This window comes from Procambarus clarkii, chromosome 32 (genome assembly GCF_040958095.1).
Source record: "Procambarus clarkii isolate CNS0578487 chromosome 32, FALCON_Pclarkii_2.0, whole genome shotgun sequence".
Taxonomy (NCBI): Eukaryota; Metazoa; Arthropoda; class Malacostraca; order Decapoda; family Cambaridae; genus Procambarus; species Procambarus clarkii.
The window spans coordinates 10,496,590-10,514,846 of NC_091181.1; the positions used below are offsets into that span (position 1 = coordinate 10,496,590).

Genomic DNA, 18,257 nt, shown 5'->3' on the forward strand with positions numbered 1-18,257 from the left:
CGTATGGAATTTATTCGTGTGTGTAGGCACACGTTTGGAGCCGTCAAGGGATTCATTAATAGTTACAGGACGGCTAAGATGGTTCTTCGTGGAAATGTGCCTTCTTTTCTATCGATTGCTGGCTATACGGTCGGCTTCTTCTACCGGGGGCAGACTCGGACATGTTTCAAGTGTGATAATGTTGGCCATATAGCTACTGCCTGCACCACTGATGTGTGAACGGGTTAACCTATTTAATGAAAATTATTTTCCTCCTTTGCACGAGCAAGAAGATCTCTCGGTTCTGCGCATTGCACCTTGTATGGGAACGGATGCAGTGGTGGGCGGCGCCGATCTGGGTTCTACGAGTGCTGCTTTATTGGTTTCTATTGGTGGAGATGACGTCCGTACTGTTGTGTCGTCTCCCGGACCGTCTGGTGGGGGTGTCGACCTCCCTCCAAGTCCGTGCGTGCCCGTGCAGGCCGGCTCGAGGGCGCATGTGCTGCGGTGACTGACAACTCTGGTGAGGTGGTGGATGCAGCGGTGGTTATTTCATCGGTGGGTGTGTGCCCCAGTGCTGTGCCGATTGGTGTGCTTTGGAACCAGCCGCAAGTGGTGCGTGATGGTGTTGTTGCGGCTCGGCCTGCTGCTCAGACAACTGAGGTGGTGGCAGAAGTGCATATGAAGGATGTACATTCTCCCAGTCGCGGTTCTGGACGACGTGAAGCAGGTTACATGTTGCCTGTCAGCGGTGGGCAGCACAGCCTGAAGCGACGGAAATTTGGGGGGTTCTCTTCAGAATGTCCTAGATGCAAGGAGGAGGTTGGAAGTAGGCACCCCACCCTTCCTTGACGGCTGTGCAGTGTGATCCTATGGTTCCGTCCGACTCGGATATTCCGTCTTCTGGTGGGGGCGTGTCTGTGATGGATGATGGTGTCCCTAAAATTCGTGAAAGTGGTCCACCACCTGGAGGTACACAGAATGTGGATTGGTGGGATATTGTGAAGGGGGTCCAGGAAGAGTCGGTAGGGGGCGATTTGGTGGTAAGGCTCCAGAAGAGTTCTGTGGGTTTTGTGGGATGGGGTTGAGGGTTCTTCTGTTGGGTGCGATGCTACCCTGGGATGTAGTGGTAGTGTTGTGTGAGTGTGGTCCTCTCTGTTTATTTTCTCGATGGATGTGTGTGGATGTCTTGTGCGAAATTGAACGTTAGTGTGTGTTTTTTTTTTTTTGCCGGGTCCTGCGTGACCAGGTATTTTCTTTCATGTGTTTGGGGTGTGGCTGACGTTTGTTCCCGGTTCCTGCGTGTTCCGGTCGGGTGTTCGAATGTTTGTACTGTGTGTGTTGGGTGTTCCATGGGTTGTGAAGTGTGTTTAGCAATTTTATTTTTCATTTTGTGCCTTTTGTTCTGATGTTTCTTTTGCACCCTGTGTGGTGTATTGTATATTATTTGGCACGCCCCGTCTGGGTTGTGCGGGTACTTTTTATATGTGCTCCTGTGTTTTTCTTTGTTGTTTCATGGTTTTTCAGTTAACGTTATTTGCTATGTGCCATTTGTTCTGTTATTTTTTTTGTCGTAATGTGTTCAATTGAGCTATGCATTTTGCTGTTGCTTTTGTACTTGTTTTGTTGTATGTTGCATTTATGGATGTTGGTGCTTCGGTGCCTTTGTGTTGTATGCTTTAATTGTCATGTAATTTGTTTAATAAAAAATAAAAGAAAACAAATAGAAATATGTGTAGAATAATAAACTCCACATTGTTTGAGTTAGGAAAACATTATTTTTCAAGTATAGATACTGTTCTTAAGAGATTCCCCCATTTTGCACCCGCAAGGTAACATAAGATTTTAAGGGCTGACAGTGTTAATCTTCATGTTTGAGAAGCTGATCACTTGAGACAGTTAAGCAAGCCCCAGCTGTGTCTGGGTACATGTGACCGGATGAGCAACCCAACGGGGTTTCTTCCTATTGGGGAGTGTTGTACATGCTGCTATGGCGGTGTGACTACTCACAGGATGAGAGGCGCTTACCAATAAACCCGCCTCTTGGGGCAAAATTTAAATTTAAAAAAAGTTTAACTAATTAAAGTGTTCACAAATTGTTTATAATTGTTAGGAGTATGAAATGTAAAGAAATTGTGAGGTGAAATAGTGCTAACTGGACCTCAGCTGGAACCAACATCTTGTAACAGTAAAATTGTACCATTGTAACGGGGGACAGCCTTTAACCTCACTTACTGGTTAAATGTTGGTCGTTATTAAATAAATGTACAGACCAGAGTTCTGCTGTGTAACCTTCAGTTCAACTCCTCCAGATCTAAATGTTAGATTATTTAGGTATCACGACTTGAGGACACCGTACCCTTCGATGCTATACTGCAAGCTCTGCCACCACCTGTTACCTTCTACCCCACTGGGTAAATCCCCCAATTGACAGTGAAGCAGGATACTGTAAATTAGGTATAAACCCCGAAAATGGATCCCCCAGTTATCAGAAAAGGAGGGATAAGATTTATGTTAAGTGTGGAATTAACTCAAAATACAAAAGGCTTATATGCCATATTATATAAATGCTTGCTGGGTTTCAGAGGGAGCCTAGTCTCAAGCATGGGGCTTGAGCCCAACCGCACTGTAAACGTTGGGGGAAATTTCAGTAAACACCATAAAATTCTAAACAAAATTTATTAAATCAAAGATTATCAAACAAACTAAAAAATAATACACCCTATCTGAACACTTCCTAGCTGAATATATTCTTAAGAGAGGCAATGACTTCAAAAAGTAATGTGGATTCTACACTGTAATAACTCAGACAGAACAATTACCTTAAATACCACAGCTAGGCTAGTTATTAAGGAAATGTTGAGCCCCAGTATGTCTCATCCTGACCGTCACTGACCTTTTCCTGCTCTCTCAAGCTAAGACTGATCTAGACTAGTTGCCAAATTAATCTTTAAAGAACATAAATAACTAAACTCCAGTTGTGGGAAAACTTGACTCATGTAAATCATAAAAATTGATACTATTTCGATAGCTACGAAGGACCACCACTTTTTGAGAAAACGTGGAAAACGAGGGTAGAGCAAGTGGTTAAATATTTTACTCCATGAACTAGTGCCCTATGGATGTTTAAATTAATATTACATTGAATATTAAAGGAACTGTATTATGAGTCAAATTCACTCACCCAAATTTGGGGGTTACATGCTAAAAGATTAGTGCATCCCTAGCATTACTCTGGTGTTGGTTCTTCGCCAGAGTAATCATAATATGAAAGTAAAAAGGGTTGATTATATAATAATTAGAGGTAACTGTACCTCAATATACTACTGTAATATTAAATGAATAGTATATGGTAAATCAATGGGTTAATATAATTGAACTCCTTGGGAGATCATTAATATGACTACATGGTTAGTTCTACAATAAACATTAACAGCTTAGCTGTAAATCTAAAGAGGTGTAATCGGTTGCCACGCTCCACCGACGACGTGTTGCATCAGGCAAACTGTTGCACGTGTTGGTGGGGAAGCCTAATAACTCAGTTGACGTGGACTCGGGAGCTGGAAGGCAATTACATTGTAGAAATCGTCTACGTAATGAACTACAGGTACATCCTAGTTTAAGGAATTCTTCCTATAGGAAAATAATTGATATATATGTTCCATCACTGTAAAATGTTCCTACAAAAATAATGAATGTAATCTCCTAAGTTATAAAAACTATTAAAGAGGAGAAACGTACAAGATTTTGATGGTAATTATACAGCCTAACGACAACTAGCCTAAATATAAACATGTGCACATTGTTATAATATAGATAATTAATAGTTGCCGGGCCGCGTGTCCGTTGATGGAGAGAACTGTGCAATCATTCGTCCTCCAGCTGCTGCGTAAAAGGCGTTGACTATGGAATTGTAGTTATACTAGTTCTGGGACACGGCTGTTAATTCCCAATTAAACGTAACAACGTTCTTATAAATGTAAGAACGAATAGAAACTGAGCAAAATCTTTGCTATGTCGTCTCTCTCTGCAAGCACGTTGGTAAGTTATGGCGTTGTTCACACCGAGTGGCCTCTCGTTCCTCTCTCTATTGCGCATGCGCGGCTCTCGATAGGCATCTCGCGCGTAAATGTATTTATATATATCGGAATTAACTAAGGAAGGAAGAGAACGTGAGGATTATTTATTTCACGTTTAAATCTTTCATGTTATTATATAACTCCTCATAGCGTAAGTCGGTTTATTAAAGATACATAAATGAATGCGGAATATAAAGTGGAATTATTTTACATTTAAATAATTTCCACTGGAATGTTTAATATCAACTAAATAAAGGAGTTCCAGAAAGCAGTAATGTGCTACGAAAATAAACTAATTAGTAAGTAATTATCCTTAGTAAATGAAATGATAAATTGGACTCTGTAACAAATCCAACTGAATTTGGAAAGAATTCATGTTACTGCCTGTCGTTCCTCACGTCGTCACTCTGACTAGGAAGAATCTGGCAATATGGCTATTATAAATCATCATGATGATTAATTCTACAAGTTAGTAATTTTAGTATCTACTTGTGGTTAATACAAATGTTGTATAAAAATACAAGAGATGTATGAAACTTGGTTATTTCCAACCCCCTGTACTCGTCACTTTAAAGTTACTTATTATTCTAAAAAAGTTGGGAAATATCTAGCCACGTGAGCCAGGTTAATTACGATATTCAGTAGTACTTGCATTTCACTAATTTACATGAATTAACAAACAAGCTGGTAGGTACAAATTTTTAATTAACGAGATACTTCTTACATATATTCATATTCTTACTGAAGTCAAATGCTTGTTTGATAACATACGAGACTTATTCTTTATTCCCAATTGACGTTAATTTCAATACAAGTACTTAACCACAAATGATTATTCCTACTAATTCTTTAATACATGAATTATTATCCTTGTTTTATGACTCGACACAGGTTCCAAGATGACCCTAGCCTGTCAGGTCAACTATCCACTGACTCCATATTTTTATAAAAGGCGTATCATCCCTTCTAGTGACTTACAACATTTCTTGTTAGATCTATTGTCTTCTGTATTACAGTTCTACGGTTACAACCCCTTGCTCAAGTATTTAAGAAACTGTGTTAAACTATTTAGCATGCAGATTTTTATTCCAATCCCTTACTTTATTACCAATCTGAACCAAAGCCTCCAAAAATAACAAAACTATTCTATCTAACAATCAATGACAACCAACAGGATGTATAGCAATAATCATTAATACACAATTGCGAAACCAGGGATGTGAATACCGACTATCCTGTTGACAGCCCAGTAATCCTCATAATTACATCTGAATAAAGAACATCCTATTCCTGAACTGATATAAGTAAATGCAATATCCCTAATCATACAACAAAAGCTAGCCAGCAAAAAATCATTGCCTCTCCATTAGCCATCCAGGTGTTCCATCTAGAACGTGAGAACTTAAAACACACACTGAAATTTTAGTCTTTCAGGAGAGGAGCACTGAACACATCAAAGTTCATCCAGATGTTCCACACTCTTTTTATTAAAAATCTAATGTCCACATGACATTCTCTGAGATTAAACAATAAAACACAATATTTTATTTATTTATCAATACTACGTCTAGTATCACAGTTCCTAGCTGGAATTACAGCCATAAGGATGTACACACTATCACTAAGTGTCAAATGTTTATTGTGTTTGCCCCTCTTGCTCTCAAAGCACAGAACACTACATGACAACAATTTTCTTAGTACCTGTTGTTCTAGGCACCGTGCAATAGGTTTCCATTAGACAGTGTAATATTAAAATTTTCATATTTCCTTCCTCCAGAATTTTTCGTACTTATTTTCTTAGTTTCAACATTTAAACACTATTTTTCCAAACTCTTGTTCCTAGGTATTCAGGAGCATTACATTAATATTATAGAGCAAAGATGACATTTACTTTTCCTGTTCCACAATCGTTCATGAACAGAAAAAAAAGATCATGTTAGAAGACTGACGATTAGTTGATTGTAGTTCCAACGACCATCAGTTGTTAACTGTAGAGAATCTTGGTCCTCTTGTACTTCATTCCAGTTCCCGCTGAAGGACAAAAGACTGTCCGAGAATTGAGTGACCATTGACAGCCCGTGACTGGCTGTCGCCGATTGAGTGAACCTCACTGAGGAGACGCGACTCATTACTCATCTTGTAGCCCACAAAACAGTCTTGATAGAAGAGACTGAACCAGTAGCCGAACCATGGAAATGCAGGACTTAACACTTAATGAGTCTAGCCCTCGCTTCGGTAGGGGACGGACGTGTTGAATCGGCGCTCTGGCTGTCGGTGTTGTTTACCAATTTGGCCGGTTGAGGGCGGGTGTGTCTCTGCCTACCTGTGCTGACGTGGAGTTCGCGATGGGGGTCCCCCTCCCCCCTATACTGCGGGCTCAGTCTGTGGGCCTCGAATTTTCCGGCCGGGCTGGGTACCCAGAGATAGCGCTGGTGTGTGAGTTACTTCATGTCCCTGTGATCAACATTTATGGTGTCGAGCTGGTGACGGCTCGTCAAGCGATATTGAAGTTTACCGAGGAATTGGCATATCGCGACTTTCTCCGTCGTTACGAGGGGCGGACATTGCCCCTGCCGGATGGTGCGGGCACTGTGTCACTATATGATCGAAGTGGTGCCCTCAAGTACGTCAGAGTGCATGGGGCTCCGTTGGAGTTTCCAGAGAGTCTGCTACGGCGGTACTTCGGCCAGTATGGCGCAGTGGTTAGTGTGCGGGTGAACGTGGTGTCTTCCAGTCCACTTAAGGGTGTGAGGACTAACATTCGCACCCTGGGCATGAGGCTCCGGGAAGATATTCCGTCCTCTGTGCGGCTTATGGGCTACAACGTTCGGGTGTTTTACGCCCGCCAGCCTCGGACGTGTTATCGTTGTGGCCTCTTGGGCCATCAGGCTGCTGACTGTTCTGCGCCTGCCATTGCACCCGTGAACCTCTTCAGTGAGGAGGATTTTCCACCGCTTCCTGTGGAGGAGGATTCAGTGGATGTGGACGTCTCTTCAGCCGCGGATGTGCCCCCAGTGTCGCCTGTTGCGCCGCCTGGTGCACCCCCCTGTTGTTGTCGCCTCTCCTCAAGAAGTTGTGGCGTCGCAGGGTGATCGTCCTGCTCCGACTAGTGTCCCTGGGGTTCTTCAGACTGCCTGCTGCTCGATTCCCCCGTCTTCGAGTTCGTCCTCTGCTGCGTCTGACCCTTTCCCTGCACCCTTGCCAGCTGTTCCGGCTTTGCTGGGTGATGGGATGGATCCGGCGCTTCCTCCTGTGCCTGGCCTGGTGCCCCATGTGGTTGAGGATGCTGCCGTTCTGCAACGTGCGTCGGTTCGTCCAGCTTGTGTTGCGCGTGTCTCTGAGTCGGCCTCCGGGTCTGATGGTGTGCGGCCAGAGCCTAAGCGTTCCCGGCTTTCGTCTTCAGCTTGGGCTGACGTTGGCGATTTCGACGCTTGTGGGTCTGCCGGCGACGGAGGGGTTGCTCCAGTTGCGTTGCAGACTATGGTGGTGGCGGAGGTGCATTTGCCTGAGGGGGCCAGTGCCGGTGTTTCGGCCTCCACTTCAGATTTGGTGTCTACGGTTCCTGCTTCGGGTGCGTCGCCTGCCTCGGATGGCTCCGGTTCTTCGTGGGGGGTGGTTCCCCCTGCTGAGGTTCTCGGTGAGCGGGGTGGCCTGGTGATGGTGTTGAAAAAGACTGCTCGCTCTGGGGGTTCTGTAACCCCTTCCTCGGTCCCCGTTTCATCGACTGCGGTCTCGACGCCTCTTCCGTCTCCGGCCATCTCTTCAGTGTCTCCTGCGGTCTCGGTTGGGACGTTACCATCTCGTTGCTTGTCCCCTGCTCCTGTGCGTACGGCGACGCGGCCGTCCCGACAGCCCTCGTACGCTTCATCGGTGTCATCTGCTACCTCGAAGGACGTGGTTTGCGCTCCCCAGCCTCGTTATGCGACTTGCGTCGGTGAGCTTCAGGAGTGGCCGTTTCTTCCTGATCTGGAGGTTCCCGAGTTTATGCCGGGCCCACGGCGGCAGGGGGATCGTCCCCCCACCGACTTGGAGTATTTTATTTGGGAGACCTATAAGCGACGGTATCCTTGGGATTCGTTCCCTGATAAATATATTCCTGTCTCTGAGATATGTATTCCTCGCTCATGATTCCTTTGTGTATTGTGGTGCATGGTTGTGGGTGCGGGTCGGGTGTGTGTGTGTGTGGGGTGGGGCAGGTTTTTTTCACGGTTCCTGCATGCTCCGGTTTGTGGTTATGGGTTTGTGTGGCTTGTGTGTGTGTCCGGTTCCTGTGCGGTCCGGGGTTTGATTGGAGTGTGTCTGGTTGTGGATGTCGTGTGCTTATGTTGTGCTTTGTGGTTCTATGTTTTTTTATGTTGCTGCTTGTGCGCTTGTTAGTGTCGTGTTGAGTGCCCTTCAGGCTGTTGGCGTGACCCGGTCTGGGTTTATGCTTTTTGTCGAGTTTTGCCATTGTGCTTTTCTTTGTTTGTTGTATATTTGTTCCTTTCTAGTTGTTGTTTTTATTATTATTGTTATTATTATTATTAATGTTATTATTATTATAATTATTTTAGTTTTGTGTTGGTGCCTCTCCGTGTGTGTTTGAGGTGCTGGTAGCCTTGTTCTGAATATTTCATATTTTGGTGTGTTATTTCTGCATTGTATTCCACTGTGTTTTAACTTGCTAGTTGTGATTTGTTTGTAATTATTATTGTTTTGTGGTCAGCCCTTCCGGTCGACGTTTTTGTGTTTAGTACATTTGTTCCTTTATGTTTTTGCACGTTTGTAATTTGTTATTTTGATCTGTTCTATGTTATTGCTTACTTTTTATTGTACTTATAAGCATGCTTGCATGTAAAAATAAATATAAAAAAAACAAAAAAAAACTTAACACTTAATGTAAATGTTATCCGTCCTTTTCTGATAACTGGGGATCCATTTTCGGGGTTTATACCTAATTGACGGTATCCTGCTACACCGTCAATTGGGGAAATTACTCGGTAGGTAGAAGGTAGCAGGTGGTAGCGGCGTCTTAGAGGTTTGCAGTGTAGCATAGAAGGTTACGGTATCCTCGGGTCGTGATATCTAAACGATTGAACGTTTTAGATCTAGAGGAGTGGTACTGAAGGTTACAAAGCAGAATTCTTGTCTGTAGATTTACTTAATAACGACCAGCATTTAACCAGTAAGTGAGGTTAAAGGATGGCCCCCGTTACATTCTGACGGAGTTCCCAGATGCCATTACAACACCACTTCAACAATGGTAGAGAACAACACTACATGCTCTGGCCCAACAAGAGGGATAAACGTTTTAGCCAAAATAAGACTACAAGCTCTGTACCTGCATACTAATAAAAAAAAGGGAGGTTTGTGGTGCTTTGAGAGACTTAGATCCAATATCTTTGTGCCACTAACCCTATTTATTGCAGGTGTGGTTATACCATGGGCTTACGAGCCCACCTCAGTAAGTAAATTACTTGCCATTTAAATAAAATATACTATATAGGTTAACCAATATATACCAGATAAGTATTTGATATATTGCAATTGTTTAAAGATAAATTAGAATATACATTTGCAATAGATAAATAAATAGCTATAACGAATTAAATAATCTTTTCATTGTTTATAATATAATTCATATATGGGAAGATATCAGATTTACAGGATTGGCTAAATTAATAAATTAATAAATCTATATAAATAAAAATGGAAATGTTCGTTTGTTCAAAATCGCTAATCTCCGAAAGTTATTCACCGATTGCTTTGAAATTTTCACACAACGTTCCATTCACATCCGAGCGGGTTTTGATATACATGCTATATAGATGTCACGTCTGTGACGGAAGAAAAACATGCTTATTTTTTTTTTAAATTGTTTTTCATGTGGGAGAAATCTTTGAAACCTCTTCACAGATTTCTATGAAATTTTGACACAGCGTTGGATTCGAATAGGCGAGTCTTTTTATATATCTACTATATACATGCCTCAGCTGTGACAGGAAAAAAACATTTTTTTTTTAAACAGCACTATCTATTGAATATAAGAGCTACACACGTAGTAATCTCCGAAAGTTCTTCCCCGATTGCTTTGAAATTTTGACACAACGTTGCATTCAAATACGCGCATATTTTTATACACCTACTATATAGATGTCATCCCTCTGACAGGTAAAAACGTGAGTTTTTGAAAAACAGCGCCATCTGTTGCACATAATAGCAACATGCACGCTATACTAAATATGTCATGAATTCCATTTCAATGTTTCCGATTGCATTGATAAATTTTATTTTCATAGATTTTGATTTATTTTATTTTTATTGAATTATTTTGTGTGATATTGGGTTGGAATTGAGCTGTGTTGTTTACCATACAGTTCATTTAATAAGTATAAGTATAGATGCTACACCTGTGACAGGTAAAACTATGCTTTTCTTGAAAAACAACGCCATCTGATGCATGTAAGAGCAACACACATGCAATACTAAATATGTTAAAATTCCATTCCAATGTTTCTGATTGCATTGATAAATTGAATTTCATATATTTTGATTTATTTTCCTTTTGATTTAATTGTTTTGTGTGAATTGCGTTGGAATTAAGCTGTGTTGTTTACCATATCGTTCATTTCGTGAGTATAGTTTATTTTTTTTTCATATTTTCATTTCATTTTTTAACTGTTTTTCTTATATTTCAGTGATGGGAACATCAGATCACTTGATGTTCCCAATTTTCTGATGGGAACATCAGACCATTTAGGAAGGCATCGAACGAGGGAGTGAGGAATGGTGGGGATGACGAGGGGACGGAAGTGTGAGATGGTGAGGAGGTTGAGGGGACTAGGGAGGGGGTAATGGTGGGGAAGGACAAGGGGACGGGAGAGTTTGGTATGGTGGGGACGAGGGGATGGAGGAATAGAGAATAATGGGGGAGGACAAAGGGACAAGGGAGTGGGGTATGGTGGAAAGGAAGAGGGGATAGTGGAGTGGGGAATGCTTGGGAGGCCAAGGATACGGGTTAGGGGGGGGGAATGGTGAGGAGGACTGGGGGACAGGGAACGTTGCTGTGGCTCAGCAATGTGTTGCCGGGTATCGCTACTTAATAATAAACATTATCAGTGCCCACTGCATTATACATATTATATATAGGTTTACCAAGTGGTAAAGTGGTGATATTCATCCGACAGGTAAATGAGATCAGCGCCATTCCTGCTGGATCATCCTGAAACTGAGCCACCTAGGAAACACAGAGAATAGATAGTCCACTACCCCCACGAAGAAAGCAACAGTTTCCTAGTAGATACTGGATATAAGTGATGTCCCTGTAGACAACTACGTTTGCTGTAGCCTCATGACCTTAATCTTTTCCAGCCTTTCCTCGCCTCTCTTAACAATCTGGCTCCTTCTATCCATTTCAAAGTTGAGTGGGAATCTAATTCCCTCCTTCCTTTTCTTGATGTTCATGTTCACAGCTCTGTGTCTGGGTTCTCTTTCTCTGTCTACCGTAAACCCATGCATAGTGGCATGTACATTCACTTCTTTTCCTACCATCCTCCTTCTGTTAAGAAAAGTGTCCTCGTCTCTCTCTTCCTCCGCGCTTTACGCATCAGCGACCCTCAGTTTCATGATTCTGAAATTGCCTTTATCTACAAATCATTCTCTCGCCTTGGTTATCCTTTGCATTTCATCAACTGTGCCCACTCTCAAGCAAAACGAAATTTCTTTCATCCTAAACCTGCTTCCAACACTAGTAGCACTGTACTATGCCTTCCCTTCATATCTGAACTCAAAACTTTTACCAATACCTTTCGTCCTCTTGACATTAAACTCGCCTTTCGACAAACTAACACACTTCGCAGCAATCTAGTTCACACTGCTCCTCCTGCTTCTAATGCTGCTGGTGTCTACTCTATTTCCTGTTCATCTTGTCCTATCCAATACTTTGGCGAAACTGGCCGTACACTGAATGACAGACTTAAAGAACACAAGAGAAGTGTTAAGTCTGCTGACACTAACAATGCTCTCTTCTGCCATGTGAGGGATTCTAATCATCCCATTGATTGGTCTTCCTCCAAATTAATCTTTCCTGCCTCTACTCTACACAGACGCCGTCTTGTAGAATCGGCTCTTATTAACAATGTACCCAACATGAACTTGAGTCCTGGCTTTGTTGCTGTAGACTCTTCCCTTTCACAGTATATACTCAAATGCTCTAATCTTTCTAACAAACGTGACTTAACATAAGCTTTCCCCCTTCCATTTCTTTCTTTCTCTTTCCCTTTCTTTCTCTCTTCTCCCTTTTTCTGTTCATTGTCTTCTACGCTCCCTTGCTATCCTCTTCTTATTCCTATTACTATCTTCTTCGGTGGTTATAATAGGAGCTGCCTCGTATGGGCCAATAGGCCTGCTGCAGTTCTCATTACTACTATCCCCTACACCTGACTTTCCTCCTCAGCTCTCTCTTGCCTATTTAATGCCTGTCCCTACCTGTCCTCATCACAATCGACTTGAGAATGGTCCAGGACGGACCGAAACGTCGTCGTCCCTTCAATTTCTAGTGTGTGGTCTGGTCAACTACGTTTGCTGTTATGTTAGTAGTTAAATATTTATATTAGGGAGTCAGAAAATTTTAAAACCCACCACACAAACTGGGTGTTGTCTAATTATTAAAGACGTCATCGCATACTCGCCAACAGGATCTTGTCTTATTATTAAATACGTCATCACAGACACACCAACAGAACATTGTAAAATAACTCATCACATCATCATGTAATCACTACCAGGATGTCCCACAATTATTTAATCCATCACTATACACACACGAGCAAGATGTCAAATAATGACTCAATACAAGAGCATACACACACGAGCAGGACATATTCTAATAACTCAATACATCTTACACTAGGTAAATATATTTAGTCATATTTTCTGAAACACTAATGGAATACAGCTGAATTTTTAATTTGTTGTAAAACTTTATAGTACATTAATATATACATGAGCCAGACATCTTAAAATATCTGAGAGATGAGATAATAAGCTTGATAAAGAACGTTGTCTTTAGATTATTAGTTATTGCATTTTTGCATAATATTGACATCATATAATTCAAACCTACAGATAATTAATTTAATTTATGAGGAATATATTAGTTATAAGTTATTGTCAGTCGAACAGTAATTAGTAATATAAAAGTTCCATTGATCATTTAAATTAAATTAAAAACATATAAACATAGTAACAAGGAACAAAGCAAGGGAACTCTGACCTTGGAAGATGTCAGCATCGTCAGCTGCAGACGCCTGACTCCACTTCAACACCAGCTGGACCTCCTCCTCCCCGTTGTTGCAGTAGAGACACCGACGGTACGCTATCACACGACCCCCACATGCTGGTGCTGCCCACGTGAGAGCACATACATCACTTACAAGTATACCATGGACATCAGTACATGAGGACTGGTATTAGCTGTACTTGGGTCAACAAATGTGGGAACATTGATGTGGAGAGGAAATAAGTGTACAATTCTCCATAAAGTAAAAGGGATATTAGAAGACTGTTGGTCTAACGATATTCCAATATTTTTAACATCATTGGTAGAGTGAGCATAATATTGAGCCGTAGCCTGCAACTAAACCTCACGAAAACTGGAAAAGAGAAGAGGTATAGGGGGACATGATCATCACCTATAACATTCACAGAGAGTTCGAATTGGTTCATTTTCATGCTGATTTGAATTCTCAGAGGAACTGACAGGGTTCAATAAAGACAAACAATTTAGCATGTGTGGTACACGAACAAAGGGACACAAGGGGAAACTTAGTATCAAAATGAGCCACAGGGATGTTAAAAATAAAATTTTCAGTGTTTTGGTAGTTAACAAATGAAATGCACTAGGCAGTGATGTGATGGATTCAGACTTCTTACATAGTTTCAAATGTATATATAATAGAACTCAATAGGCTCAGGAACCTGTATACCACTTAATTGACACTTGAGCGCCAGGACCAAACAGCCGAGTTCAACCCCCTGAAAGCACAAATAGGTGAGTGCAACAAGATGAACACACACGCACATACCTTTTTACATGCCCAGACCCCATTTGCCCCACAGGCACCCTTCCAGACCCAATTCAACCCCAGACACCCCCCCCCTCCCCGCATCCCCCAAGACCCCCAGAGAAAGGGTGAACTAAGGTACTAGAGTTTCCAAGAAGAGTCTCAAGGTTTGGTACACCAATGCTGATGGGGTATCTAATAAAGCAGAAGAGATAAAAGAAAGAGTTAGTGAGGCAGATCCTGACACAGTTGCAATAGTGGAAACTGAAATAAATGGCATGATCTCGGATACAGTCTTTCCAGAGGAGTACCAGGTGATAAAAAAGAGAGGACACACAGAGACAGCAAGGGGGAGTGGCACTCCTAATAAAGCGGAAATGGAAGTTTGAAGACCTGGGAAATCGGGGTTCAAATGAGAGCACAAGCTCCATACATGGAACTCTGACAATAGATGGGAGGAAGATTGTGATCTTGGTAATCTACAATCTCCACACCAAACAGTAGAAGACCCAGGCAGGAGTATGATGACAACAACAATGCATGCATAAATGAACTGCAGAAGGCAGCAACATTTGCTCACAGAATGAGAGCAAAACTGCTGGTCATGGGGGACCTAAATCATGGAGAGATAAATTGGGAATAAAGGAATTCCCATGGAGGGAAAGAAATGTGGGGAGCAAAGTTAGTAGATGTTATAGACAGGAATTTCCTAACACAACATGTGAAGGAAGACACAAGGGAAAGAGGAGAGGATGCTCCGAGCCTATTAGACCTGATTTTCACCCAGAACGTAGAAGACATCGAGAATTTGGAACATGAAACAGCTATTAGGGCCAGTGACCATTGTGTCCTAGTCTTTGACTAGAACACAATTCTAGAATTTAAACTTATAACCAAGGGACAAGAGGTCTGGGAAAGGCGAGTTGACAATAGGAAAGGGAACTACAGACGGATAAGGGACTATCTGGGAGAAGTGCAGTAGGAGGAAGAAATTAGAGGAAAAACAGTCCAAGATATGATGGACCTAATCATACGGAAATGCCAGGAGGCCGAAGAGAGATTTATACCAACAGTAAAGGAAAAAAATAAGATTGAATATAATAACCCATGGTTTAATAGACAGTGTCAGGAAGCAAAAATGAGAAGTAGGCAGGAGTGGAGGAAGTACAGAAGACAAAGGATAGAGGACAACAGGATCAGATGCAACAGAGCTTGGAACGATTACATTAACATAAGAGCATCGGAAAGAAATTATGAGAAGAATATTGCGATCAAGGCGAAAAATCAACCTAAATTACTACACAGCCATATTAGAAGAAAAATGTCGGTAAACGACCAAGTGACAAGACTAAGGAAAACAGAGGGGTATGTACAGAAAGTGATAAGGAAAACTGCGAGGCACTGAATGCAAGTTTCCATGGATTGTTCACACCTGAGCCTGAGCAGTTCCAGTTGTTAGAAGAAATTACCCTAGATGAAAGACTAACAGATATAGAGGTGACAGCAGAGGAGGTAATGAAACAGTTGACAACACTGGATGCAACTAAAGCGGTTGGACCAAACAAAGTATCACCGTGGATACTGAAAGAGGCAGCGCAGGCTCTCAGCGTGCCTCTGACAAGGATCTTTAATGAATCACTTATGTCGGGAGAATTGTCCAATTGCTGAAAAAGGGGCAAATGTTGTAGCGATTTTCAAGAAAGGTGATTAGGAAGAAGGCACTTAACTATAGACCTGTATCACTGACAAGCATCCCCTGTAAAATACTTGAAAGAATAATTAGGCGAAGACTGGTTGCACACCTAGAGAACGTTAGGTTTGTAAACAAACATCAACACGGGTTCTGGCAAGAGAAATCTTGCCTAACAAACCTTTTGGAATTCTATGATAAAATAACGAGGATAAGAAAGGACAGAGAAGGTTGGGCAGACTGTATATTTCTGGACTGCCAAAAAGCCTTTGATACAGTACCGCACATGAGACTGCTATTCAAACTCGAAAGGCAGACAGGGGTGGGAGGAAGCATGGATAAGGAACTACTTAACAGGAAGGAGCCAGAGAGTTGCAGTAAGGGGCCGAGAAGTCGGACTGGCGAACAGTAACGAATGGAGTACCTCAAGGATCGGTGATGGGACCAATTCTATTTCTAATATATGTTAACGACATGTTTACAGGAGAAGAGTCATACATGTTGATGTTCGCGGATGACGCAAAGTTGATAGGAGTAGGAACAGATGAGGATTGTAGGATCCTCCAAGAGGACTTGAACAGGTTGCAGAGATGGTCAGAGAAATGGCTTCTGGAATTCAACACAAGCAAATGTAAAATTATGGAAATGGGACCAGGTGATAGGAGACCAAAGGGACAGTACACAATGAAGGAGGAACTGCCTATCTGTGATGACGCGAGAAAGAGACCTGGGCGTGGATGTAACACCTAATCTATCTCCTGAGGCACATATAAATAGGATAATGACAACAGTGTATTCTACACTGGCAAAAGTTAGGACATCATTCAGAAACCTAAGTAAGGAGGCAATTAGGGCGCTTCACACTGCTTACGTGAGGCCAGTCTTCGAGTATGACGCCTCATCATGGAGTCCCCATCTGAAGAAATACATAGGAAAGTGGAAAAGTTTCAGAAGTTTGCAACGAGACTCGTCCCAGCGCTACGAGGGATGGGAAATGAAGAGCGCCTGAAGGAACTGAGCCATTCGACACTAGAAAAAAGAAGGGAGAGGGGTGATATGATTGGAACCTATAAAATACTCAAGGGGATTGACAGAGTGGACATAGACGAAATGTTCACACAGAATAGTAACAGAACGAGGAGACATGGGTGGAAGATGGAAACTCACATGAGTCACAGAGATGTTAGGAAGTTTTCTTTTAGTGTGAGAGCAGTGGAAAAATGGTATGCGCTTAAGGAGCAGGTTGTGGAAGCAAATTCTATTCATAATTTAAAAAAAAACGATGGCTCGAAAAGCGGGATCCAAGAGTCAATGCTTGATCCTGCAGACACAAATAGGTGAGTACACACACAAACAACCCAAGCAAATGTAATGTAATGAAGATAGGTGTAGATAGGTGATAGGTGTAGGTATAGCGAGGTATGAACTACGAGGAAAGGCTACGGGCGCTAAACCTCATCTCTTGAAGACAGAAGAGTAAGGGGAAGACATGATCACCACCTACAAAATCATCAAGGTAATTGATTGGGTGGACAAAGACAAACTATTTAGTATGGGTGGAACGCGAACAATGGGACACAGGTGGTAATATAGTTTCTCATTAGAAACTAATGAGCCAGATACATTAGAAAGAATTTTTCCACTGTCAGAGTAATGGAATCCATTAGGCAGCGATGTAGTGGAGGCGGACTCCATACACAATTTAAAATGTAGATTTGATAGAGAAAATAAGTTCCAGAATCTGTACATCCATTGGTTAACAGTTGAGAGGCGTGATGAAAGAGCCAGAGCTCAAATCCGGCAAGCAGGAAAGGTGAGTGCTACTTGGTGAGCACACACACACACACACGATTGGTTGGAACGGTTAAAAATTGGTTAGACGGTTGGAACAAGTTAAATGAGAAGGTGGTGGAGGCCAAGACCGTCAGTAGTTTCAAAGCGTTATATGACAAAGAGTGCTGGGAAGACAGGACACCACGAGCGTAGCTCTCATCCTGTAACTGCACTTAGGTAATTACACTTAGGTAATTACGAGTAGTTAACGGGAGGAATGCACTAGGAAGTGATGTGGTGGAGGCTGACTCCATACACCGTTTCAAATGTAGATATGATAGAGCCCAGTAGGCTCAGGAATCTGAGCCTAATGGGCTCAGATAATTGACGATTGAGAGGCGGGACCAAAGAGTCAGAGCTCAACCCCCGCAAGCGCAACTAGGTGAGTACAGCTAGGGGAGTACACAAGCTGCACAGATAGTCAGAGACATGGCTACTGGAGTTCAACACGAGGAAGTGTAAAGTTATGGAAATGGGATTTGGTGACAGGAGACCAAAGGGTCAGTTCACAATGAAGGAAAACAACCTACCTTTGACTATTCGAGAAAGGGACCTAGGAGTGGACGTAACACCAAGTCCGTCTCCTGAGGCACATATAAATCGGATTCCCTAAGCTAGCAAAAGTTAGAATGT

At 42.2% G+C, this 18,257-nt stretch overlaps 1 protein-coding gene across 1 annotated transcript in view; it reads right to left on the reverse strand.

Annotated features, from left to right (window-relative positions):
* Positions 1-784: 784 nt before the first annotated feature.
* LOC138370424 (uncharacterized) overlaps positions 785-18,257 on the reverse strand; it is a 38,089-nt gene continuing 20,616 nt past the window's right edge. Inside the window, exons 5-6 of the mRNA XM_069334779.1 lie at positions 13,312-13,440; positions 785-945 (exon numbers count right to left, since the gene is read on the reverse strand). Coding sequence (XP_069190880.1) covers positions 785-945; positions 13,312-13,440 — 290 coding nt within the window. The remainder of the gene's footprint in view (positions 946-13,311; positions 13,441-18,257) is intronic.